The 27403-nt window shown below is 42.3% G+C and overlaps 1 protein-coding gene across 2 annotated transcripts; it reads right to left on the minus strand.

Moving 5' to 3' along the window:
• Positions 1 to 373: 373 nt before the first annotated feature.
• LOC118400095 (coiled-coil domain-containing protein 120-like) lies at positions 374 to 27267 on the minus strand. 2 transcript variants are annotated; one of them, XM_035796559.2, is made up of 11 exons: positions 27117 to 27267; positions 8942 to 9103; positions 8748 to 8850; positions 8162 to 8280; positions 7093 to 7197; positions 6868 to 6988; positions 6240 to 6299; positions 5659 to 5815; positions 5471 to 5572; positions 4096 to 5115; positions 374 to 3993 (listed from the first exon to the last, which is right to left on the minus strand). In XM_035796559.2, exons 3-11 carry the CDS (start codon positions 8794 to 8796, stop codon positions 3897 to 3899), a joined length of 1830 nt encoding a protein of 609 aa, XP_035652452.1. In that variant the 5' UTR covers positions 8797 to 8850; positions 8942 to 9103; positions 27117 to 27267; the 3' UTR covers positions 374 to 3896. The 2 variants fall into 2 exon arrangements, with proteins under 2 accessions (XP_035652452.1, XP_035652453.1); XM_035796560.2 differs by lacking the exon at positions 8942 to 9103 and having other exon boundaries at positions 27117 to 27234.
• Between the last annotated feature and the right edge of the window lie 136 nt (positions 27268 to 27403).

Below are 27403 nucleotides of genomic sequence, written 5' to 3' on the forward strand. Positions count from 1 at the left end.
CATTTTAACTCACTCATGCGCTCTTTCCCTCACTCACAAACTCCCTTCAGGGGTGGAAAGAGTACTGAAATATCCTATTCAGGTACTGTGACTTTAATAACATTTTACTTCAGTAGAAGTAAAGTTACTCAGAAAATCTATTCAATTTTAGTAACAAGAGTATTTGCAATTAGTTACTTTGCACCTCTGTAAAAAAGTAATCTGTCAAATTGTGTCATTCTTCAAGCAAAGCCAAAGCCATTAGAATTAGGCTAATAAGGATGAACTGATGAAATGTCCTATGCTACTTATTTTATTTAACTGAGGCAAATCACTCACAGTCATTACATTGTAAATACATGAAAATCAATATACTGTAAGTTTTCTTTTTGAATGATTCCATTTCAACATGTTTAATTAACCATGATTACACTTTATTAAAAAAAGATCAATAAATGCACCCCATCCTCCTCCCACACAAAATGTACAGTATGTCTCACCCCTTTCAAATATGGTCATCGTGTAATGGGATGAAAAAAACATGTCTCAACTCATTCCAGTCAATCAATATAACTCATTTGTGGCATTACTCCAAAAATCGAAAAACAAATACATTTGTAAATGTCAATTAACACCACACTTATCTTGCTGGTGCTGAGAATTGTATGGGCTTTATGACAGAAGTGTATTTCACAAAAAGATACAAAATATTATAAGTTCATAAATATACAATATATATTCTGGATAAATTTGCTTTGAGCTGAGTGTATATTCATTTATGTTTTACAGACATTAGTTACATCACCTGAAAAATACATTTACGACCCCCAATGCACAGCAGTTTGGTCATCAGTTTCAGGTTTAAACTAGCTGGAAGAATTTCACAGACTAACTACTGAATGGGAAAACAGCAACATTTAAAACCATATAACATTCCACTAAAGGTACTTGAGAAGAAAGGAACATTTTCAGCTGTAAAACATGTCAATAGATGAAAAGCCATGGCATTCATGAGTCTATTATCCTCAGTAAAAATGAAAGATCATTATTAGCTACGTACATACTTTTTTTGTTTTCAGATGACAGTTTGCACCATAATGATCAATGAAGAAATACACTTACACTTTCAATATTATTCCAGAGGTATTCCTTTCCTACCATTAATTTAGTTAATTTTGCACTTTTATAATGGTATAATCATGAACCTATGATACACAAGAACAGGCAAGCACATACACTATAAATACAAAAGTATGTGGACACCCCTTCAAATTAGCGGATTCTGTTATTTCAGCCACAACCATTACGGACAGGTGTATAAAATCGAGCACACAGTAATGCAATCTCCTTTGACAAACATTGGCAGTAGAATGGCCTTTTCTGAAGAGCTCAGTGACTTTTAATGAGGCACCGTCATAGGATGCCACCTTTCCAACAAGTCAGTTAATCAAATTTCTGCCCTGCTAGAGCTGCCCCGGTCAACTGTAAGTGCTGTTATTGTGAAGTGGAAACGTCTAGGAGCAACAACGGCTCAGCAGCTAAGTGGTAGGCCACACAAGCTCACAGAACGGGACCGCTGAGTGCTAAAGCGCGTAGTGCATAAAAATCGCCTGTTCTTGGTTGCAACACTCACTACAGAGTTCCAAACTGCCTCTGGAAGCAAAGTCAGCACAATAAGTGTTAGTCTGGAGCTTCATAAAATGGGTTTCCATGGCCGAGCAGCCACAGACAAGCCTAAGATCACCACGCGCAATGCCAAGCTTCGGCTAGGGTGGTGTAAAGCTCGCCATCATTGGACTCTGGAGCAGTGGAAACGCGTTCTCTGGAGTGATGAATCACGCTTCACCATCTGGCAGTCCAACGGACAAATCTGGGTTTTAGAGGATGCCAGGAGAATGCTACCTGCCCCAATGCATAGTGCCAACTGTGAAGTTGGTGGAGGAGGAATAATGGTCTGGGGCTGTTTTTCACGGTTTGGGCTAGGCCCCTTAGTACCAGTGAAGGGAGGTCTTAACGCTACAGCATACAATGACATTCTAGACAATTCTGTGCATCCAATTCTGTGACAACATTTGGGGAAGGCCCTTTTCTGTTTCAGCATGACAATTCCCTCGTGTACAAGGCGAGGTCCATACAGAAAGGGTTTGTTGAGATTGGTGTGGAAGAACTTCACTAGCCTGCACAGAGGCCTGACCTCAACCCCATCGATCACCTTTGGGATGAATTGGAACGCTGACTGCGAGCCAGGTTTAATCGCCCAACATCAGTGCCTGACCTCACTAATGCACTTGTGGCTGAATGGGAGAAAGTCCCAGTAGCAATGTTCCAACATCTATTGGAAGGGCTTCCCAGAAGAGTGGAGGCTGTTATAGCAACAAAGGGGGGACCAACTCCATATTAATGCCCATGATTTTGGAATGAGACGTTCGATTAGCAGGTGTCCACATAATTTTGGTCACGTAGCACATCATGGGAAGCTTATAAAAGGGTCATTCTTGAATTGTGGTGGCATTAATGACTTAAAATATTTGTATCATTATGATAACATTGTGCCAACACTAGTAGTAGCGTATGACAACATGATACATTGGAAATGGAATCTCCTACTAGCACAGTTCTGACATAAGGCCTGCTCATGCCATCATTCAGCAGTGCCATCCCTAGCCCTGTTCTTGTTAGATCCTTTTAAAAGGAATTTATTGTCAAATCTTTCTTATTATCATGATATATACAGATCCAAATATGTGGTTTATTGTTGATCTTGAATGTCCAATTGGGCCACACATTTTCTTATTTGCTCAAACTTGATACCCTGTCAACCATTTTCTGGTTTTCAAGTGTTCTCTCTTGGGGAAAATGTCCCATCCCACTGTTCTACTTGCTTTTGAGGGGTTAAGGCTTTTGACATTCATAAAGTGCTCTGAAGAAAAACATGCTACGCAACTGAATGAATAAAAATGACTAGAAAGTTCATTAAACGACTGTCCTAGACCAGTAAAAGCCCTCTGAACTTTACTATTATGACTTTCAGCAGCTGGACTCAAAAAATGCAGAAAAATGAGATTGCATGAAACAACTCAATTTGGCAACAACAGGCATTACTTTCATTTGTTGATTGAAGACCAAGCTTTGAAAGGATTAGTGTTAGCATTGCAGATTATTAGAAAACACTAACGTTTTTACAAAAGGTAGGGTTCTGTTTTAAACACAGAGCCACAGCTCCTGTTCCTCAGTCTACGATATTGCAATGTAAGTCCCCATTCATTTAACAAAAATGAGAAATAGCAAGCCAATGCATGTTTGATGGACAGATGAAAAGATAAGACAGATGTAATATATTCATCTTTACAAACATGTACATTTACACATTCACTGGTGTCTAAATACTTTTTAGATCATATGAGTTCATTACATATGTTTGTAAATCACAAGACTAATGAGCAATACATGACCTGTTCTATATCTATTCTTTATACCTCATAAGATACAAAATAGTTATTTAGAATACATATACTATATTCTGTAAAAAAATTATATCTTGGGAGATTTGTTAGGTTAAACAAGGAGGATGTTTGTTACATGTGGCTTGGGTCTGACCAACGATAGAATACAATACAGTATACGGTAGCTACAGAATAACAGGGCATTCAGAACGGCTTTACAGTCTTTTTCTGCTGGGGTTGTAATGTGTTTTTTTTAGCTTGTGAGGTCACCTTATATCAGCTCCTTTTACATTGTCTGGATCTCTGTGTGTGTGTGTGTGTGTGTGTGTGTGTGTGTGTGTGTGTGTGTGTGTGTGTGTGTGTGTGTGTGTGTGTGTGTGTGTGTGTGTGTGTGTGTGTGTGTGTGTGTGTGTGTGTGTGTGTGTGTGTGTGTGTGTGTGTGCAAGTATGTGTTTAAAAAATGATTCAGCTACATTAGACCAACGTGCCAGGGTCAGCGCTGGGCTCCTTCGGAGTCATGTCTTGCATCTGAGGATGAACGGGCTCTTGATACAGTGAGAACTCCATTGACCTGCCATAGAGAGAGCACAAATCATCACAGCACTCAAAAGTACCAGAATCTGTACCTATGTGAATGTTACCAACAATCATTACAAAGTACAGAAATACTCACCTTCCATGCAGTGGGTGGCCATGGAAGCTGGCTGACTGAGACATCTGGGACCTATGGAGTGGATCACCTTGTATAGACTGAGCCTGGTGCACCAAAGGGTGTGAGAGGCGGGAGACCCCTGAATCATGCCCCTTTGACGTGGTAGTAGGATAGCCAAGGGCGTTCCTCAGGTACCAGTCTCTGAGACCCTCCAGCGCCAGAGCTTTATGTAGACTCCTCGTCGAGTCCTCCGGGGTTGGGCGAGAGAACTGGGGAGGCCTGTGATTGAATGAGGGGCCGGACAGCTCAGTCTGGTAGGGGTGCAGGTTGGGAATGGAGGAGGTAGTGGAGCTTGGGGCAGGGTGGGGAGACTCATAGGCAGAGAGCAGGATGGTGTCATGCTGCAGGGGGATGAAGGGTCCACAGGACTTGGTCCGCGTGACTTTGACTCTGTGAGGCTCAGCCTGGGAGCCACGGATCACCATGGGGCTGTAGGGTGGGGCAGCACTGGGTAGATGCACCTGGGATAGGGAGAAGCCGTTGGCTTGAGGAGGCACTGCAGCAGTGGACGATCGAGGAGAGGAAATGTCCTGCCAGATTCTACCTGTTGATTGGTACAGCTGGTGTTGCACTTGAATCCTCTGTTGCTTCCCCCAGATGTAATCCATTAGGAGCTCGTTGTAACCCCCTCCCCCTGCTTCTCCTCTCCCACCCATGGACAGCCTGTTGCCCTGCTCCACAGAGCCGTCCAAGTGTCTCTCAGGACTGCCCAGGTGGATGTGCCTCAGCTTGCCATCAGTGAGGGTCTCAGAGCTTTTGTAAGGCCCTCCTTTGGCGGGCATCCCGTTCCTGGGGCCTGGGTCCTCGGGGAGACTGGAGCGGTCAAGCAAGGCCTCAGAACTGTTGCTCCGCCGGGCACGGGAGCTGTACGGGCAGCCTCTGCGCTCCGAGGAGGAGCCTTCCTGGGTTAAGGGCACCATATGAGGTACATCCAGGCTGCCAGACCACTGCTTTAGTGCAATCCCACCAGAGCCATCCGATCTGAAGGAGAGAAAGAGAGCAAGGAGCTTATTGTAATAGGTTAGTCCTAATGTAAACACAGTATCTTTACCTTTCATATTCCATTGATTGAATGTGTGATATCAACGGGAGCATGATATAAGTATCTATGGCACTAAGCATCTGACTTCTCACAAAATAAATCATCTTAAGAGCTTTGATGATAAAATGTTGATGCAAATGTTGATGCAATGTTTACCATGGCTGGCATGTTCTGTAGTCTAATTACCTGCTGCACTCATCTGTTATTCTGTCAGCCTCTCTGTCATCATAGTGGGTGGGTAGCAGTGGATGTGCTGCATTAAGCAGAAGCACTGGACCAGAAGAGGAATATTACCTGACATGAACACTGATTGGGGCAGTCCGGGCGATGAGGGGGGTAGCAGGAACACTTCTGCCTTCAACATTAGATGTACTCCTTGGTAGAGAATGACTAGGGCTAGCAAAAAAACACGAGTTCATAGCTTTAGACCCATGAAGAAGGAGAGCATTACACGTGTACACACACACACACACTGACAATACCTGATGGAGCTGGTCACAGAGTTACGGCGCGTCCTCATTTCATAGTATATCTCCACTGGGGACAGTTTCCTACAGACCTGGTGGTCTGGGCTGCCCAGGGACAGACGGGGCTGGGACATGGAGCGGTGGTCTGCTGCCACACTGGGAGAGGACTCCTCTAAGGGAGGGAGAAGATGAGGTTTGGTCAACTTGAGTCACCCTAACTCACAATCGACACGCAAATACAGTACATTCTCAGAACATTCTCTTTCATGAACATAATCAGACAGCAGCCGTGTAATTCTGAATTTAAGGAAGACAAATGTAAGTCTTCGCTCTTCTCATTTTTGCGATAGGTACTGAAATGTGATCTGTCATCTAGTAACTGATTATAAACTGAGTATGCACAGTACCAATCATCCAATCTCTCTTTTCATGTAGCCTCACCGAATAACGCAATGAAAACAAACTCTGTCTAGACGTTTGGATAATATTTTGCAAGACTTCAGTGTTTGGGTGAAACAGACAAAGATAACTGCTCAATCATTTTTACCCACTAGCATTAACAGATTTGGTTGTTATGATTGCTCTGGCTAGCTCACCGTTGTCATGGGATGTTGAATCTGACATGGAGCTAGTGCTCTCTGACATCACCGTGTCCTCTGCAAGAAAAACAAACACACAACCTCTTTATATCACAGGGAGTAGAGACCAAATACACATACTGTACCATCACATCATTGGAGGGGACAGGAGAGGAAACTGGCTCATATCAAAGTGAACTTCTGTGAGGTTAACCTTTCACTGCAGTGGGCTAAATCAGGGTGAACACAGAGAGTTTCTTGGTAGTCTTAAACAAATACACATGACACACATGGTTATAGGCTTTAAAACAAGAAGACACCTGTACCATGTCGGATATAGAGTTGAAATGTATTACATTTTGAGTTTGCATCCCAATATTACACTTTATATACATCACAGAAGATTGAAATATAACAAATAATTGAAATGGAATCACTGGATTTCCAGCAGTAAATTTGTATTTATTTGATTAATTATCAAATGATGAAAAATATGAATAACATTCCTCCAATGAAGCCACTAGGTAATGTGACTGCAGGAAAGGGCTACCCAGTACCCAGTTGTTTGGCCTAGATAGATATCATGGAAACATTTATAAAGATATGTATGTATAGCTGTGAACACGTCTTTGAACTCCTGCCTTACCTGTGTGGCATCCCCGGTGAACGGTCCTCCTGCTGTTGGGGACATTCCTGTCTGACTCTGAGTGCCTGTACAGAGCACCACTGAAGATTGTTTTCATCTGCCTTCGCTGACCTGTCTCATCCTGCACAAAGCAATAGTTTAGTCAGTGATGTGTTGATAACCAGTATTAACAGACATTCAGGACCTCTGTGACCAGTGTCATAGTATTTGAGAAAGTCCTCTGACCTCTCCCCTGGTGTTGTTATGTGGCAGGCCAGACCTGCGCTGTACAACGGGAGCTCTCTCTCCTGTCTCCAGGGGGAAAACATGTGGGACCTTCCCGGTCAGCTCCTGCAGACAAAATACATGCCACAGAATTAGCCTAGTTAGATTAAAAAGTGAACACTGTTTTCATACAGCCAATGCCAAGTCAAATGTCATACTGTCTGTTATATAATATAGTTATATAATTGAGCAATAGAAACAAATGTAATAAACACCGATACATATCCTGTTAGTCTCCAGTCTTTGTATCTTAAAATAGTTCATTGTTGCGCTTGAATACATGTGCTAGAACTAACGTGATAATAGTCCAATGAAGATTAAACCATGTTGTTCAAGAATAGTATCATTTGAATGGTGGTACATCCGACCACCAAATCAAAAGTACTGCATATAGAGAGTATATAGAGAGTGTTCCCCATGCATTAATAATCTTATTCTAGAGAGAAGCTGAGACACATCTGTGTTCAATTTCAAACCAAAAGCAGGGGGATGTGTGAAACAGCTGTGAGTGAAAAGCTGGAGCTGCTGCCTGGTATGTCTGGCTCTGCCTCTGGAGAAAATCAGGCTAACATTGATACGCTGTCGCTACATATTCTTGACTCATGCAGCTCTGGAAGGGGAAAGCTTTAAACTTCGCTATGTAACAAAAGTTGCCAAATGTTGTTCTTTCATCTGTAGCCAAACTCAGTGAGCCTGAGTTACAATTTCAGGTGGTTGAGGTTTACAGGGGTTTAGACCTGCTCCGTACTGAGTCAGATACAGAAAACAAACCCAAAGTTGGTTTATGCTTTTCAATAATCTGATAAAGCACACGTCTCTATATCATGGCTTGGGTGAATGGAGCCATTCCCTCTAACCTGACCTGAGACCTACAATGGTTCAAAGGTAGGAAAGAGGAACTGACCTGAGACCTACAATGGTTCAAAGGTAGGAAAGAGGAACTGACCTGATACCTACAATGGTTCAAAGGTAGGAAAGAGGAACTGACCTGAGACCTACAATGGTTAAAAGGTAGGAAAGAGGAACTGACCGCCTCCAGCAGACACACTTGTCTCAGCTCTCCCACTCGGCTGCTGAGGAGGTCCTCCAGGAGTTGCTTTCTCTCCTGCAGTGCTGAGATGCGTTCAGCTTGCAGCTTGCTGTCCTGATCTGCACACCAACACACACATCAACACATGCAGCTGAGACAACAACCATTTATACAATTACTTTGTTGCAACAATTGTGTTACTAGGTAATTACAGTATTACTGAGCACTTAAAATATTGTGTAATTGCATCAGATTATCAATTAAATTCTGGGGGCAGATCTGTTAGAAAAGATACTAGAACGAGGAGCGGAAGCAGGGCGGTAGTTCCACCCCCCTGTCTCTGCAAGTTCCAGGCAAGTCTATGGGCCAAATGTCCCCTCCCCGAAAGATGTGAACACCTGCGAAATTGGGATTTGTCTGAAGGATCAGTGACGGAAAAATCTGTGCACCGGAACAAAGTTAGTTGTTAGTCGTTACATCCCACAGGCTGTTGACAGATGCTACGATACCATCTTATGTTACATGCGTCTGTCCACAAGAAATTAGTAAGTAACCCCAAATCTCTCTGTGGAGGTGTAAAACTCACCTGGAGCCCCCACACTCATGGATGTGATGAGGCGCCCTTTGACCTCCATGTGGTCTGATTTGTGAGGTCGTGCTTCTCAAACCTCAGCCAATCAAAACCTCACCTGTTGAGAGAGAGCACTGTGATTACCTAATAGAAATGGAACAAATAATGTGGGCCTAGAGCACAGGTTGGTTTAAATACATTCATCTTACCTAGCAACTTCAAGCATGTGTTCTCCAGTAGTTTGGTTAGCCATCTATTTTTGTTAAACCAGTAAGAATGTGTCTTCCACTAGTCAAAAACAATAAAGTGATCCCAGCCACCGCCAGTGGGGGGAGCCTCTGTGATTCTTTTCAGGTCTCTAATGCTAAATCCTGTAACAGAGAGGCAGAGTTTACATTTTTGGTGTGACTAAAAACAAATTGGCCTACAGTTAATATAGAATAAGAACCGTGTGTGTTGTTTCAATGATAGACTATCAGGCCTAGCCTGTCTATGTCCATCGTATGTGCATTATATAAAATGTATGCTTGGTGGCATAGGATGGCTTCATGTTAACAGGATAATTCAAAAGTGTGCTTAATAGAGTGTTTAACATGATAGTGTAGACTGTGCCAACATAATAATATTAAAGCAATTGTACGAGGGCATGGCATGCCTGCCTGTATCTCTTAGCTCTGACAATCATGTCTTTCGAAGAGGAGTGAGAGTGAAACAGAATTAATAACATATGGAGAAGAACAGATGGAGAGAAACCTAAACTGTGTTTCATGTCTCAATTTCCAAAGGTAACCAACACAAAATAAAATAATACCAAAAGTAGTACCAAAAGTAACAGCAATAACTTTTCACTGAAAGTAAGACACAACCTGCTCTGTTTATGCCCAGTTGCACACATTCAGTGAAGACAACTTACACCAGCATTCCCCAAGTGAGGATGGCTTTCACTTCAGCAGTAATAAATTCATGAACTAAATTCATGAACTTTTTCGAGGAAAAGATCATGATCATTTGAAAGCAAATTACGGACTCCTCTTTAAATCTGCGTATTCCTCCAAAGCTCAGTTGTCCTGAGTCTGCACAACTCTGCCAGGACCTAGGATCAAGAGAGACACTCAAGTGTTTTAGTACTATATCTCTTGACGCAATGATGAAAATAATAATGGCCTCTAAACTTTCAAGCTGCATACTGGACCCTATTCCAACTAAACTACTGAAAGAGCTGCTTCCTGTGCTTGGCCCTCCTATGTTGAACATAATAAACGGCTCTCTATCCACCGGATGTGTACCAAACTCACAAAAAAGCGGCAGTAATAAAGCCTCTCTTGAAAAAGCCCAACCTTGACCCAGAAAATATAAAAAAATATCGGCCTATATCGAATCTTCCATTCCTCTCAAAAATTGTAGAAAAAGCTGTTGCGCAGCAACTCACTGCCTCCCCGAAGACAAACAATGTATACGAAATGCTCCAGTCTGGTTTTAGACCCAATCATAGCACTGAGACTGCACTTGTGAAGGTGGTAAATGACCTTTTAATGGCATCAGACCGAGGCTTGGCATCTGTCCTCGTGCTCCTAGACCTTAGTGCTGCTTTTGATACCATCGATCACCAAATTCTTTTGGAGAGATTGGAAACCCAAATTGGTCTACACTGACAAGTTCTGGCCTGGTTTATATCTTATCTGTCAGAACGATATCAGTTTGTCTCTGTGAAAGGTTTGTCCTCTGACAATTCAAATGTACATTTCGGTGTTCCTCAAGGTTCCGTTTTAGGACCACTATTGTTTTCACTATATATTTTACCTCTTGGGGATGTCATTAGAAAACATAATGTTAACTTTCACTGCTATGCGGATGACACACAGCTGTACATTTGAAACATGGTGAAGCCCCAAAATTGCCCTCGCTAGAAGCCTGTGCCGTGGCAGAGATCTTTGTGGGATATACTCTGCCTCATCTCAGGATGGTACATTTACATTACATTTAAGTCATTTAGCAGACGCTCTTATCCAGAGCGACTTACAAATTGGAAGGTAAGTTGGTGGTTGAAGATATCCCTCTAGTGTGGGGGCTGTGCTTGGCAAAGTGGGTGGGGTTATATCCTTCCTGTTTGGCCCTGTCCGGGGGTATCATCGGATGGGGCCACAGTGTCTCCTGACCCCTCCTGTCTCAGCCTCCAGTATTTATGCGGGCACATTTCATCCGAGTACTTCCATGGCAATCAACAATGGATGGAGGGCTTCAGCAAAAATGTGCTTCTCAAAGTGGATGCTGCACCTACCATTAATGTTGCTTCTTAAGCATCTCAGACAGCTAGCAACACCAGCAGAGACCGCAAGTATGATCACTGGCATGGAAGTGAACCAGGTAATTGAAAGAGCAAGCTAGCATGCTACCTCTATGCTAATGTTAGCTAGCTGTAGAGCTACCACATTTAGCTGACGTCTTTTATCTAAATAACACTGATAAAACTACGCACATGTAAACACATCTATCATCTAACTGCTGATGCTGTCCTAGATAGGCTTGTACTATGGGAAATAGTTTTCAAGGTCTTTTGGGGGGCTGCGTGTTGCGGTAATTTGTCACTCTGTGGCTATAGGGGAGTTTGCTATACGGCCTGCTGAGTGCGGGCTAAACTGAAATGCTATGCTTTGGCCATGGCTCGGACCGTGGATCGGGTGTCACTTCAGATAAGCCCCGGAGCCATGTTTTCTTTTGAGGGGTGGATTTTGGTCCATGGGAAAGTTTATTTTTGGATCTTAGGATCAATGTAGTCACAGTTGTTTCTTGTTGAAGAGACAGCAGATAACATTAGCTTGCTATCCTCTTACTCCGTGTCTATATGACTTTGTGGCTAGATTTTGTTTGTGTACTACCATATGTCGATAACATAGCGAAGTTTATCACTGGTATGGGCTAGTAAATATCCTAAACCTAGCCAGTTAAACAGTGATAGCTGCAAGCTAAACCTTTGGATAAACCTTTCTGTTTCATCTGCAGCTGGCTTTCTGGTGTTCACTCAAATCTGTTTTTACACATTTAATTATTGAAATTATATTTTTGTTCTATAAAGATTGTAATTGTATCAATATGTTGTGAATATTGTTGAAAATCCTCAGAGCCATTTTACATACAAAAAATGAAGTTCAGGCAACATGTTCCTCCACCGTGTGAGAAATGACAATCTTGCTTTCTGGGTTTTCCGGCAGTCTACATGGTTTTTATAGCATAAATTGTACAATTTGTAAACTAACAAATCATTTTCAAGTTAGAACCCATGTATACTGAACAAACTTTAAAACGCAACATGTAGATCCCAGATCACAAAAACTCACAAAAAGCTAAATTCTCTCAAATTCTGTCCACAAATTTGGTTACATCCCAGTTAGTGAGCATTTCTTCCTTGCCAAGATAATCCATCCACCTGACAAGTGTGGCATATCAAGAAGTTTAATAAAAAGCATGATCATTACACAGGTGCACCTTGTGCTGGGGGGAAATAATTCTGTATACATCTGGCTCTTCTTTGGACACTGTGTTAACAAACCTCCAGATGAGCTTCAATGCCATACAACACTCCTTACGTGGCCTCCAACTGCTCTTAAATGCAAGTAAAACTAAATGCATGCTCTTCAACCGATCGCTGCCCGCACCTGCCCGCCCGTCTAGCATCACTACTCTGGACGTACTATATATATGTGGACAATATGTGGACAACTACAAATACCTAGGTGTCTGGTTAGACTGTAAACTCTCCTTCCAGACTCACATTAAGCATCTCCAGTCCAAAATTAAATCTAGAATCAGCTTCCTATTTCGAAACAAAGCATCCTTCACTCATGCTGCCAAACATACCCTTGTAAAACTGACTATCCTGCCGATCCTTGACTTGGGCGATGTAATTTACAAAATAGCCTCCAACACTCTACTCAGCAATTTGGATGTAGTCTATAACAGTGCCATTCGTTTTGTCACCAAAGCCCCATATACTACCCACCACTGAGACCTGTATGCTCTTGTTGACTGGCCCTCGCTTCATATTCGTCGTCAAACCCACTGGCTCCAGATCATCTATAAGTCTTTGCTAGGTAAAGCTCACTCCGCCTTATCTCAGCTCACTAGTCACCATAGCAGCACCCACCCATAGCACGCTCTCCAGCAGGTATATTTCACTGGTCATCCCCAAAGCCAACTCCTACTTTGGCCGCCTTTCCTTCCAGTTCTCTGTTGCCAATGACTGCAACGAATTGCAAAAATCACTGAAGCTGGAGTCTTATATCTCCCTCACTAACTTTAAGCTTCAGCTGTCAGAGCAACTTACCGATCATTGCACCTGTACATAGCCCATCTGTAAATAGCCCACCCAACTACCTCATTGCCATATTGTTATTTATTTTTTGCTCCTTTGCACCCCAGTATCTCTACTTGCACATTCATCTTCTGCACATCTACCACTCCAGTGTTTATTGTAAAATTGTAATTATTTTGCCACTATGGCCTATTTATTGCCTTACCTCCCTAATCTTACTACATTTGCACACACTGTATATAGACTTTTCTATTGTGTTATTGACTGTACGTTTGTTTATCCCATGTGTAACTCTGTGTTGTTTGTGTCACATTGCTTTGCTTTATCTTGGCCAGGTCGCAGTTGTAAACGATAATTTTTTTTCTCAACTAGCCTACCTGGTTAAAGGTGAAATAGAAAATAAAATGCCACTCTAAAATGTGCAATTTTGACACACAACACAATGCCACAGATGTCTCAAGTTTTGAGGGAGCATGCAATTGGCATGTTGACTGCAGGAATATCCACTAGAACTGTTGCCATAGAATTTCATGTTCATTTTCTACCATAATCTGCTTCCAACACAGTTTTAGAGAATTTGGCAGTACATCCAACCGGCCTCACAACCGCAGACCACGTGTAACCACGCCAGCCCAAGACCTCCACATCCGGCTTCTTCCCCTGCGGGTTAATCTGAGACCAGCCACCCAGACAGCTGATGAAACTGAGGAGTATTTCTGTCTGTAATAAAGCCCTTTTGTGTGGAAAAACTGGCTCCCAAGTGGGCGGGCCTACCTACCTTCCCAAGTTCACCCATGGCTGTGCCCCTGCCCAATCATGTGAAATCCATAGATTTGGGTCTAATGCATTTATTTCAATTGATTGATTTCCTTGTATGAACTGTAACTGTAAAAAATGTTGCATGTTGCATTTATATTTTTGTTCTGTATATATGAGTGGAGACCATCCTCCTCAGTGAAAAATAAAAATAGTAAAACATTAAAGGTATCCTTTTTAGATAAGACTCTACTAAATATATTCACGTCACCAAATAATTGATTAAAACACACTGTTTTGCAATGAAGATGTACAGTAGCCTCAGCCGCACTCTGTAGGGTAGCACCATGTTTTAGCCAGAGGACAGCTAGTTTCCTTCCTCCTCTGGGTACATTGACTTCATTACAATACCTAGGAGACTCATGGTTCTCACCCCCTTCCATAGACTTACACAGTAATTATGACAACTTCCAGAGAACATCCTCCAACCTATCAGAGCTCTTGCAGAATGAATTGACATGTTGTCCACCTAATCAAAGGATCAGATAATTAATCTATTATTGAAAGCATAAGATACAGCTAGCTAGCACTGTAGTGCACAACATGTGGTGAGTAATTGACTCAAAGAGAGAAAGACAATAGTTGAAAAGTTTTGAACAAATTAAGGAGAAGCAAGAGAGAGAGAGCTAGCTATATTTCATAGTGTATATATTTGTTTTAACTTTCACTTACTTAGCTAGCTAGTTTAGCCTACACAAATAGCTGGCTCAAACAGAGATGGGTGACGTGTTAGTTAGCTGGCTATGGCTATCCAACACTGGAACTCTTCCAAGTCAAGTTAAGCTTTTGGTTTTATTAATTTATTGCCACTGGGCCCTGCCGGTGTAACTGCTTAACTGCTTGCTGCTGACTGTACACAGTACTTCATGATTGTAGCGGGTTTAGTAACGCGTTAGTTCTAGTAGCTATGTTGACTATGACGTGACAACGATGTAGGCTGTGTAGCGGTTAGTGGCCATGATATGAAGGTTTGGCTTGGAAAAGTTGTTTCACCAGGTCACAGACAGCTGATGTGTTGGGTACTGAAGTCCACAAGCGAAGGGAAAAGGTGAGAGGAGGATAGCGAGTAAATCGATGCGAGAAGGAATGATATACAGTGGGGTAAAAAAGTATTTAGTCAGCCAATTGTGCAAGTTCTGCCACTTAAAAAGATGAGAGGCCTGTAATTTTCATCATAGGTACACTTCAACTATGACAGACAAAATGAGAAAGAAAATCCAGAAAATCACATTGTAGGATTTTTTATGAATTTATTTGCAAATTATGGTGGAAAATAAATATTTGGTCGATAACAAAAGTGACTGGCCTAGCCAGTCTCCAGATCTCAATCCCATAGAAAATCTTTGGAGGGAGTTGAAAGTCTGTGTTGCCCAGCAACAGCCCCAAAACATCACTGCTCTAGAGGAGATCTGCATGGAGGAATGGGCCAAAATACCAGCAACAGTGTGTGAAAACCTTGTGAAGACTTACAGAAAACGTTTGACCTCTTGTCATTGCCAACAAAGTGTATATAACAATGTATTGAGATAAACTTATTATAGTTGAAGTGTACCTATGGTGAAAATTACAGGCCTCTCTCATCTTTTTAAGTGGGAGAACTTGCACAATTGGTGGCTGACTGAATACTTTTTTGCCCCACTGTATATTAGTTCATATACAGCACCAACTAAATAAACATCAGATAAGGTTCATTATCTACTGCCTGGACTTTAAAGCCTGCCAGCAATGGCCAAAGCAGGAGGTTTCTCATCTCAGTCTAAAGAAGTCAGGGGTAGCCTATCATTTTTATTTATGGTATTATTCAGAATTCCATGCAAGCTTGTTCCAAATCAGGCCTTATTCCCTTATGCTGCATAGAGAACAAACAATAGTGATTCTCTTCAGTGCCAGAGCATCTCTCACTCCAGAATCTTAATCATAAAGAACAGGCAGCTCCTTGCAGTTTACTAAATAACCACATCCTTCTTTCCTAAGCAAAACACCATCAACAACACAGAATGTCTCAAGAGCTAAGAGTAAGGTGGGAACATTTTTAAGATGTGTACAGAGAACGGCACCATATTATCATCGTAAAAAAACAAAACATGTATCTACCACCTCATTCATACCATATGGGAGATTCATGCTTCAAATACCTCACACATTTAACATGGGGTCCAGTCCTGGAGTTGAGACGGTCCAGCTTACACGTACTAGTGTGAAATTCCCCTTGTGTGACTTCCCATTGATAGACACCGTTTCTTAAACGGAAGCAAACGGATTCAGTTGTTTGTCTTAAACAAACAACTGACACGGTAATGATTCACTGTCCATTGACACTGATAGTCTGGCCCAACCCATTGCATGAATCCACTCCAGTCCTAGTCAATCGATTATTCTTCATTTAACTTAATGTGCACTGAAGAGGACATCATGTTATTGACCAGAGGGAGGTGGTGTACCAAACTTCGACCAAAATTATTAATAAATGTGCCATTCAACAGTCTAAAAACATGGGGGGAAAGGGGAAAGACTGAGAGATTGATAGGAAAAATGGCCGAGACAGACAGGAACAGTTGGTTGTCCACTTTGACGGAAGTGTGGTGAGTTGATGCCTGGAGCCATAAGGCCGGCACGTCATCTAGGAAGGTTTTCTTCCACACAAACCAAGTAATACACACAGCACAGAAAGGCAGTGTGAGCAGCTAGATCTCTACTTTCCACAATCAGTTTAGAAAGTTCATAAATAATGAAGGTACGTTCATAAATAATCAAGGGAAACATGGCATGAGAGGGATGAGGAGCGGGGGAGCTGGTAAAATACAACAGGACTCCTATCTTACTGTTCTGGATTTACTGCCTTTTGAACCTAGAACCAAATAAAGCACACCTGAAAGGACTGCTGATCCCATGGTGTGAGTCAGAGGTAACTACCGTACTGGCACATCTGGAGGGCAGATGTGTTCAGAGACACAGGTACAATAACTCAGCACTAAACTCACATTCCTGAGTGAATCCTACGGGAAAGAAAGAAGGTTTAGAGTCAGACCAAATGAGGTAAGAGACAGTGAGATGAGTGGGATGATCAGAGAAACAAGACGGAGTGACTATTGACAGTATAAGAACGAGATGGACACTTGGGAGACCCAGCCGGAATATGCTAGGAGTGAGACGATGGTTATCGTGATACAGATGAGCTGTGGAGAGAAACAGGCGGATTAAAACATGAGCTTTGAGCGCAGGCAGGCAGCCCGTGTGCAGCTCGCATCACACGCATGCAAAATGCAAATCAGCCAGGAGTTTAATATTCAAGTCCAGGGGGGCCACATAGTCAATGGTGCAGGGCAGGCCTCTCTTTCTCTTCTACTATGTCCACACATCTTTACAAGCTTAGCCTATTATATGATAATATTCACAGGCCGTATAGCCCCACCACTGCAGGGCAGGCAAAAATCCATCACAGCTCAGTAAACAATGCGTTATTCCAGCCCATTTAAAGATACTAAAATGGTTTTCTTCTGTAGCACGGATAGTCCAAATACGTATTAATTTGCATATTTTTGTGCATACTACTTTGAATACTGTGATGTAGGCTACTATATCTTTGCCAAATGGAAATAGTTTCTTATTTATAGGTACCCAATGCTTTGATACCATTATGATGTTGATGCTACTAGCAGAGACGCGAAGAAGAGCAGCTGAAATGTGTCCTCGGCTCCAGTGCAGATAGACCATCGGTGATGCTACAGTGACACACTCAATCCTGGTGGTGGCTACAACCATTGTTTACACAGCTGCTGCCTGCTCCTGTCATGAATTGTCAAATGACACACAAACTCACCTCAACAGACATACTATAAATATATATACTCAGCATCAGATTTTTATTTTTTTTAAAGGACAAGCATTCTTTTTATTTTTTAGAAGAGATCTCTCTCATAAGTAAGCATTGCTGTATCAAACAGATTTTACCTGCTCTGTTCTGTAGCTCTGGCACATTTTCTCTATGTTCATTTGTGTAACATTCCTGACTTGACCTCAGATAATAATAATAGTATAGTAAGTATGCAGTATTCCTGGAGGACAGTTATGGAGACGAAAGCTTTAGCATAAGACAGTGGGTGGGGGATAGAAAGTTAACAATATAACAGAGGAAATGTCCACACCTGGGAAGGAACTTCAATTGAAAATGCAGAGTTTGAAATGTATATCTTACCATATGCATTTTGGCCGAATTTTTTCTGTTTAGTTCATTTTATTGTCATTTTCATTTGCGTACCCCTCTAAAGGTCCCTGACTCCTGTTGCTTTTGCAAGAGATACACTACCAAAAGTATGTGGACACCTGCTTGTCGAACATCTCATTCCAAAATCATGGGCATTAATTTGGAGTTGGTACCCCCTTTACTGCCATAACAGCCTACACTCTTCTGGGAAGGCTTTCCAATAGATGTTGGAACATTGCTGCGGGGACTTGCTTCCAATCAGCCACGAGCATTAGTGAGGTCGGAAACTGATGTTTGGCGTTTAGGCCTGGCTTGCAGTCAGTGTTCCAATTCATCCCAAAGGTGTTCGATAGGGTTGAAGTCGGGCCTCTGTGCAGGCCAGTTCTTCCACACCGATCTCGACAAACCATTTCTGTATTGACTTCGCTTTATGCAAGAGGGCATTGGCATGCTGAAACAGGTAGGGACCTTCCCGAAACGGTTGCCACAAAGTTGGGAGCACAGAATCGTCTAGAAAGTCACTGTATGCTGTAGCGTTAAGATTTCCCTTCACTGGAACTAAGGGGCCTAGCCCAAACCATGAATATCAGCCCCGGGACATTATTCCTCCACCGCCAAACTTTACAGTTGGCACGATGCATTGGGGCAGGTAGAGTTTTCCTGGCATCTGCCAAACCCAGATTCGTCCGTCAGATTGCCAGATGTTGAAGCTTCCCTCCAGAGAACGCGTTTCCACTGCTCGAGAGTCCAATGGTGGCAAGCTCTACACCATTCCAGCCGACGCTTGGTATTGCGCATGGTGATCTTAGGCTTGTGTGCGGCTGCTTGGCCATGGAAACCCATTTCATGACACTCCTGAGGAACAGTTATTGCTAACATTGCTTCCGGAGGCAGTTTGGAACTCAGGAGTGAGTGTTGCAACTGAGGACAGACAATTTTTATACGCTATGTGCTTCAGCACTCGCCAGTCCCATTCTGTGAGCTTGTGTGGCCAACCACTTCGCGTCTGAGCCATTGTTGCTCCTAGACATTTCCACTTCACAATAACAGCACTTACAGTTGACTGGGGCAGCTCTAGCAGGGCAGACATTTGTTGGAAAGATGGAATCCTATGAAGGTGCCACGTTGAAAGTCACTGAGATCTTCAGTAAGGCCATTCTAATGACAATGTTTGTTTATTTAAGGAGATTGCATGGCTGTGTGCTACATTGGTGCACTAAAACTCGTAATGTTTTAAGTACACTCTTAGAAAAAAGGTTTCCAAAGGGGTTCTTCGGCTGTCCCCATGGCATAGGATAATCCTTTTTGGTTCAAGGTAGAACCATTTTTGGTTCCAGGTAGAATCATTTTAGGTTCTAGATGGCACTTTTTTTAAGAGTGTGCAGTCGTGGCCTAAAGTTTTGAGAATGACACAAATATTAATTTTCACAAAGTCTGCTGCCTCAGTTTGTATGATGGCAATTTGCATATACTCCAGAATGTTATGAAAAGTGATCAGATGAATTGCAATTAATTGCAAAGTCCCTATTTGCCATGCAAATGAACTGAAACCCCCAAAAACATTTCCACTGCATTTCAGCCCTGCCACAAACGGACCAGCTGACATCATGTCAGTGATTCTCTCGTTAACACAGGTGTGAGTGTTGACGAGGACAAGGCTGGAGATCAGTCTGTCATGCTGATTGAGTTCAAATAACAGACTGGAAGCTTAAAAAGGAGGGTGGTGCTTGGAATCATTGTTCTTCCTCTGTCAACCATGGTTACCTGCAAGGAAACAAGTGCCATCATCATTGCTTTGCACAAAAAGGGCTTCACAGACAAGGATATTGCTGCCAGTAAGATTGCACCTAAATCAAGCATTTATCAGATCATCAAGAACTTCAAGGAGAGCGGTTCAATTGTTGTGAAGATGGCTTCAGGGTGCCCAAGAAAGTCCAGCAAGCACCAGCAAGCACCATCTGCTAAAGTTGATTCAGCTGCGGGATCGGGGCACCACCAGTACAGAGCTTGCTCAGGAATGGCAGCAGGCAGGTGTGAGTGCATCTGCACGCACAGTGAGGCGAAGACTTTTGGAGGATGGCCTGGTGTCAAGAAGGGCAGCAAAGAAGCCACTTCTCTCTCTCCAGGAAAAACATCAGGGACAGACTGATATTCTGCAAAAGGTACAGGGATTGGACTGCTGAGGACTGGGGTAAAGTCATCTCTGATGAATCCCCTTTCCGATTGTTTGGGGCATCCGGAACAAAGCTTGTAAGTTCTGTGTCATGCAAACAGTAAAACATCCTGAGACCATTCATGTGTAGGGTTGCTTCTCAGCCAAGGGAGTGGGCTCACTCACAATTTTGCCTAAGAACACAGCCGTGAATAAAGAATGGTACCAACACATCCTCCGAGAGCAACTTCTCCCAACCCTCCAGGTACAGTTTGTTGGCGAACAATGCCATTACAAAAAGTCATTACAAAAATGACAGACAAACAACGTGGAAAAACTACAAGTAATCTAGTAAAAACCACAGAATTCACAAGAGTATAACCAAATCAAAAACTGCTAATTAAAAACATTGACGGGTCAGTGAATCAGTCTCAAGATCATTCATCAGTGATTTAAAATACCAATCGGGACAAGTTCTTCCAGTTTAAAAGTATTTTGTAAGGCAAGAATTAGTCAGGATGTGGCCCAGATGTTAATTGACAGTATGCCAGGGCGGATTGCAGAGGTCTTGAAAAAGAAGGGTCAACACTGCAAATATTGACTATTTGCATCAACTTAATGTAATTTCAATAAAAGCCTTTGACACTTATGACATGCTTGTAATTACACTTCAGCATTCCACAGTAACATCTGACAAAAATACCTAAAGACACTGAAGCAGCAGACTTTGTGGAAATTAATATTTGTGTCATTCTCAAAACTTTTGGCCACAACTGTAGGCAGAGGGAGGGAAGCCATTTCGTTGGTGGGTGAGTGAGGCTTCGATTTTAAAAAAAATATTGTAAATACAGTCTTCAGGATTTATTACAGTCATTCTGTCTCTCATTCAACAAGCTGCACCTGAACAGCCAGCCACCAGCTGGACCCTGTGGAGAGATTATGGAGGGTCAGGTGACCTTCCAATATGATATCGTCTCACTCTCTGTGCCTCCCTGAACTACTGATTATAACATGCTTATCAGCAAGACCCAGAGCAGCTTTGCACATGGTGGCCAATCCTATGGCTAGCGCAGTATTCCCATTTTGAAATCCTACTCCCTCCCCTCTGCCCTTGATGGCTCGCTACCCTACGCAGATCTGAAACAACAGTATAGGTGAAAGCAATCTGGTGTGTCCTCCTACTACTAGATTTCTGGTAGGTTCAAGGTAGAACAGAATGTAATAAAAAATGGAATGTGGCCCTATGTCAATAGAGATTATTACTACACTGTTTTCCCACATGAAGGGATCTCTGTATCTATTCCAAATCCTTGCAGTGAAAATGTTTTGTCCTAATCCCCAAGCCCTTTATACTGGTTCAAATCCTCGCTGTTGGATGACACAGAGTCTCATTGGCACATCACAATGTGTACGATACAAGGTAACACTTTCGGCACCTTCGCCTATCCAGCTGAGTCTGGGTCAGTGTGTGGGTGGGACCCAAAAATGTTATTGTATAGGCTACTTTAGACAGAGTGTACAAAACATTAAGGACACCTGCTCTTTCCATGACATAGACTGACCAGTTGAATCCAGGTGAACGCTATGATCCCTTATTGATGTCACTTGTTAAATCCACTTCTATCAGTGTAGATAAAAGGGAGGAGACAGGTTAAAATAAAGATTGTTAAGCCTTTAGACTATTGAGACATGGATTGTGTACCGTGCCTTCGGAAAGTATTCTGAAAGAATAAAAACATGTACTCAGCCATCTACACACAATACCCCATAATGACAAATGCTCTGGGTTGACGTGTACAACAGCGTGTTCAGGTTTCCGCCAATATCCAGCAGCTTCGCACAGCCATTGAAGAGTGTGAAAACATTCCACAGAACACAATCAGCATCCTGATCAACTCTATGCAAAGGTGATGTGTCAGGCTGCATGGCAAAAATGGTGGTTCTGATCTACGGCCCATTTTCTTTAAGGTACAGTGCATTCAGAAAGTATTCGGACTCCTAGACCTTTCCACATTGTTACATTACAGCCTTATTCTAAACTGGATTATATAAATGTTTTCTCAATCCAACACACACACTAGCCCATCATGACAAAGTGCAAACATGTTTAGAAATATTTGCACATTTATAAAAAATAAAACCGAAATACCTTATTTACATAAGTATTCAGACCCTTTGCTATGAGACTCGAAATTGAGCTCAGGTGCATCCTGTTTCCATTGATCATTCTTGAGATGTTTCTACAACTTGATTGGAGTCCACCTGGGGTAAATTCAATTGATTGGACATGATTTGGAAAGGCACACACTTGTCTATACAAGGTTCCACAGTGCATTTCAAAGCAAAAACAAGCCATCAGGTGAAAGGAATTATAAGTAGAGCTCCGAGACAGGATTGTGTGGAGACACATATCAGGGGGAAGGGTACCAAAAAATATCTCCAGCATTGAAGGTCACCAAGAACACAGTGGCCTCCATCATTCTTAAATGGAAGAAGTTTGAAACCACCAAGACTCTTCCCACAGCTGGCCGCACGGCCAAACTGAGCAATCGGGGGAGAAGGGCCTTGGTCAGGGAGGTGACAAAGAACCCGATGGTCACTTAGACAGAGCTCTAGAGTTCCTCTTTGGAGATGGGAGAACCTTCAAGAAGGACAACCATCTCTGCAGCACTCCACTAATCAGGTCTTTATGGTAGAGTGGCCAGACAGAAGCCAATCCTCAGTAAAAGGCACATAACAGGCCACTTGGTGTTTGCCAAAAGGCACCTATAGACTCTCAGACCATGGTAAAAAAAAGATTCTTTGGTCTGATGAAACCAAGATTGAACTCTGGCCAGAATGCCAAGCGTCACGTCTGGAGGAAAACTAGCACCACCCCTATGGTAGCAGAATCATGCTGTGAGGATTTCTTTTCAGCGGCAGGGACTGGGAGACGAGTCGGGTTTGAGGGAAAGATGAACGGAGCAAAGTACAGAGCGCTCAGGAACTCAGATTGGACAACAACCCTAAGCACACAGCCAAGACAACGCAGAGGAGTGGCTTAGGGAAAAGTCTCTGAATATCCTTGAGTGGCCCAGCCAGAACCCAGACTTGAACCAAATCAAACAACTCTGGAGAGGCCTGAAAATAACCAACCTGTCCAGGCTTGAGAGGATCTGCAGAGAAGAATGGGAGAAACTCCCCAAATACAGGTGTGCAAAGCTTGTAGCGTCATACCCAAGAAGACTTGATGCTGCAATCGCTGCAAAGTAAAGAGTAAAGGGTCTAAATACTTATGTAAATGTGACATTTTATACATTAGCAACAATTTCTAAAAAACTGTTTTTGCTTTGTCATTATGGGGTATTGTGTGTAGATTGATGAGGGGAAAAAACTATTGAATCAATTTTAGAATAAGGCTATAACTATCAAAATGTGGAAAAAGTCAAAGGGTCTGAATACTTTCCGAAGGCACTATGTGTGCCATTTAGAGGGTGAATGGGCAAGACAAACGATTTAAGTGCCTTTGAACGGGGTATGGTAGTATGTGCCAGGTGCACCAGTTTGTGTCAAGAACTGCAATGCTTCTAGGTTTTTCACGCTCAACAGTTTCCTGTTTGTATCAAAAATGGTCCAACACCCAAAGGACATCCAGGCAACTTGACATAACTGTGGGAAGCATTGGAGTCAACATTGGCCAGCATCCCTGTGAAACGCTTTCGACACCTTGTAGAGTCCACACCCTGAAGAATTGGGGCTGTTCTGAGGGCAAAAGTGGTGCACCGATATAACATTGTTTGGCCGATACCGATATCCGATATTTTCCTTGGCAAAAATAAATAAATACTATAAATTTCTTGTACCCATCGAAGCAGCGGTCCTTGTACATAGCATCGAGCATGGTGGCGACACAGTGAAGAGAGAATGCCACCGAATCGCTTGTTCACAGCCTGCCGCCAGTTTTGTTGAGCAGGTGTTTCAATGCCATGACAGAGGGTATCTCGTCTGCTGCAGGCGCAGTTGATGAGCTTATTTCTAGAGTCAGTTGTTTGAATGGAGCTAGCTAGTGTGTTCATGATTCCAAGTTTCAAACATGTTCTCAAATGCATTGAAATGGCATTCATGAGCATGAAATACGACTTTCCTCAGTATGAAATCCTCGGTGACCCACTGTGCTGTCAGACTCAGCATGCTCATGGAGCTGATATCGCTGGTCCAAATGTCAATCATGAAGCTAATAGCAGTGAAGCTATTACTGTGTAACTCCTGTAGGCCAACATCTGACAAATAGCGCACTTGGGAACTTAGTGTGTGCCGGTGCTCGACCACTCGGTGAGCCAACATCACCCACGACAGAGAACGGTTGATTGTCAAGGGCAATGAATTCCATTATCTTGGCGTTAATGGATTTTGCCTTTTGAGTTGTCTGGCTGAAATGTTCTTACTCTTTCAAATGACTGCTCGACGTGTTGACTGCTCGATCCACACAGCAGACATTGTTGGCTATGTTAGGAATGCGGTGTTGCATGTGTAGCACTAAATCTTATGTGGCGTCATTACGTCATGTACCTACGTTATATAGGTATGCACATCAGCTTTGACATCGGTTTTGCACATCGCCGTTAAACTAGATATCGGGCCGATGTCGATGTTGGCATTTTAAGCTAATATCGGCCAACTCCGATATCTTCACCAATATATTGTGCATCCCTATTAGGAAGGTGTCCTTAGTGTTTTGTACACTCAGTGTATATCTGGTAGCTGATAACTACATTCATGGAACATCAAACCAGCTTCTCAAATCCCGTCAGTCCGTTCCAGTTCAACATCCAATAAATGGCATGGATATGGTGTCTCCTTGGCGCAACAGCCAATTATAATGTTTGTGTTCACCTGAGTCTGAAAACTGTACACAAGTTCAGAGCATGCTTTATAGAAAAGTAGAATAATAATTATACTTGATATACTTGATTTATATGAAACAATGACATGATGAGGGGAAGAAGGCCAAACCAACCTGCAGCTCTAGTTTACTTTGGCTACAAGAAAACAGTGTGCACAAACGATACTCCTAGACAAGCATTCAAAAAGGTTTACTGTCTGCCGCCCACTGATTTCCAGACCATTCTTTAACTTCATGGATGTACTGTGACCATCCTCTAATGGCCGTGCTCAATGAACTCAAAGACCATGTGAAAAGGATCACTTCTAAAGTGATCAGTGCCAAGCATCACTGCATTTTGCAACAATATAGAAAATCCTTTTCTGAGAACACTGCAGTGTTTCCCAGACAGACCAAAGCGGCAGCAGCAGTGATTTACCCCGAGGCGCTGTCCGGGTGAACAGATTTGGACAAGTACCTCAGATCCTGGCAAATCTGGATATCCTTGTTCATGAATGTTTCTACAATAGTGTTAATATCAGTGCCGGTCAATGAGTGTGGGAACATGCACAACCTACAGACCTCGTCTCTAACAACTCTACTGTTAAAGCTGAAATGATAAATATAAGTAACATAATATAACCACCATAAAGGTTGAGAAAATATCAAAAATATTTATCCTAAATATATATAACATAATGAACCATCTTAAAGGATGAGAAAATAAAGAAATATTTAATTATGTTGGATAGTCAGACAATAACAGGGACAGATTACATGAAAATGGCTTTTGAGAACAACAAGGCTCTAGGTAGTAACTGTATAAACTATTGATGGGCCCAGTGTATGTATGTATGTATGTATGTTCCATATCATCATCATATGCAGCAACAGCTCGAGGACATTAAAGCCCCCCCATCATACATGTGCCTCAGTAAATCCTACAAACATAGAGTTTCATAGTATTCAGAATAAAATCTTAATATCTTTTTGAAATGTAGTATGTGTCAAACATATGGGAATTCATCAATGTGTCATGATGAAACGTCAAAATGTAAGGTACAACTAGAAGAAATCACAACCAAAAATAGGCAGATGTTTTGGTTTTTCATGTGACAGGAACACAGTGGAAAGGCTACACAAATATTACAGTAGCAGTGGTGAGGTTGTTGAATAGAAGATATTTAATTATAAAAATTATATTTAAAAAAGAGCATGCCACCTCCCCATTCAATTAAGCCCATCTTAATAGGCTAAAAGAGCAGGAGCCTACCCTACATCTGCATAGATGCTGCAGATGGACACATTAGACTGGTACAGCCTAATCAAAAACAGCTGTGGGTTGATGAAGGCATCTCATATTGCATTTCTTAATTGCATTGCGTCAGGAAATAATTTGAATGCACGTTTTTGTTGTAAAGTAATTCTACAAAATGATATTGCTGAAGGTTTTACTTGCCTGAAGGGAACCCCGTGATGACGAAGATTTGAATCTCAAATGAATTAAGACGTGCCATGAACTCATGGCTTGAGTATATTATTGGCTATAGGCTAATATTTTCCATGATGTACACTTGCCTATACTGTTACAACGAAGAGGACACATTAGAGCCTATAGAATCCCCTTCACTGGGAGTATGACCGGTGTGTGCAGAGGTCTCCATGGTGCTGTTCAATGTGGTAATACCACGGGAGACGGCCCGATCAAAGCGCTCGAGGTTATGTTCTTTGACTAAAATGTTAGTGTAGCAATCAATGGACCATTCGCTACAATTTCACGATATTCTTCTTCTGTTTATCCAATGTGGCTCCATATTCCAATTGAAATGCATCAGCTGCCCCTTTCTCGCGCGTCTAAAACCCCCATTCTCCCTTGCGTCGACGCCTTCCGCATCTCAAACGTGAAATCTGTCTTCACGGTAAAGGTTGTCCTACCTAGTGCAACGGACAAGATATAGAACGTTTTGAATAGCAGGTTTCCTATCACACAGACCTATTAGTATAATTTCACTATCAGTCATGTTTCAGAATTAAATAAATACCTGCGTTTTGCCTACATTTCCAATCCGTGGCGCGCTCCGTGTCGTCCTACATTATAGCCTATACTGTTTGCTAAATTCACAAACCATGGTCACCACACCTTGTATGTAAATTAGTAGCGTGCTCAACCCTTGATAAAGAAGCAAATAGGCTTGTAGCTAGAATAGCAAGTTTTTATTTTCATACGGTCCTTCACTGCCTCCTGTTGTAGCCGAACTGACATTTTACAATGAATCCTATCCTGATAAAAAAAAATGTATTTGCCCTAAATACTATATAAATTCGTATA

The sequence above is a fragment of the Oncorhynchus keta genome, chromosome 21, assembly GCF_023373465.1.
Source record: "Oncorhynchus keta strain PuntledgeMale-10-30-2019 chromosome 21, Oket_V2, whole genome shotgun sequence".
In the NCBI taxonomy this organism is placed as follows: domain Eukaryota; kingdom Metazoa; phylum Chordata; class Actinopteri; order Salmoniformes; family Salmonidae; genus Oncorhynchus; species Oncorhynchus keta.

Excerpts from the sequence above, each read along its gene's own strand:
- LOC118400095 (XM_035796559.2), bottom strand. The coding sequence starts at position 8,796 with ATGGAGGTCAAAGGGCGCCTCATCACATCCATGAGTGTGGGGGCTCCA. Across the intron at positions 7,198-8,161 it reads AAGTGTGTCTGCTGGAGGCG|GAGCTGACCGGGAAGGTCCC; the intron begins GTCAGTTCCTCT and ends TTTTGTCTGCAG. Across the intron at positions 3,994-4,095 it reads GGCCACCCACTGCATGGAAG|GTCAATGGAGTTCTCACTGT; the intron begins GTGAGTATTTCT and ends TCTCTATGGCAG.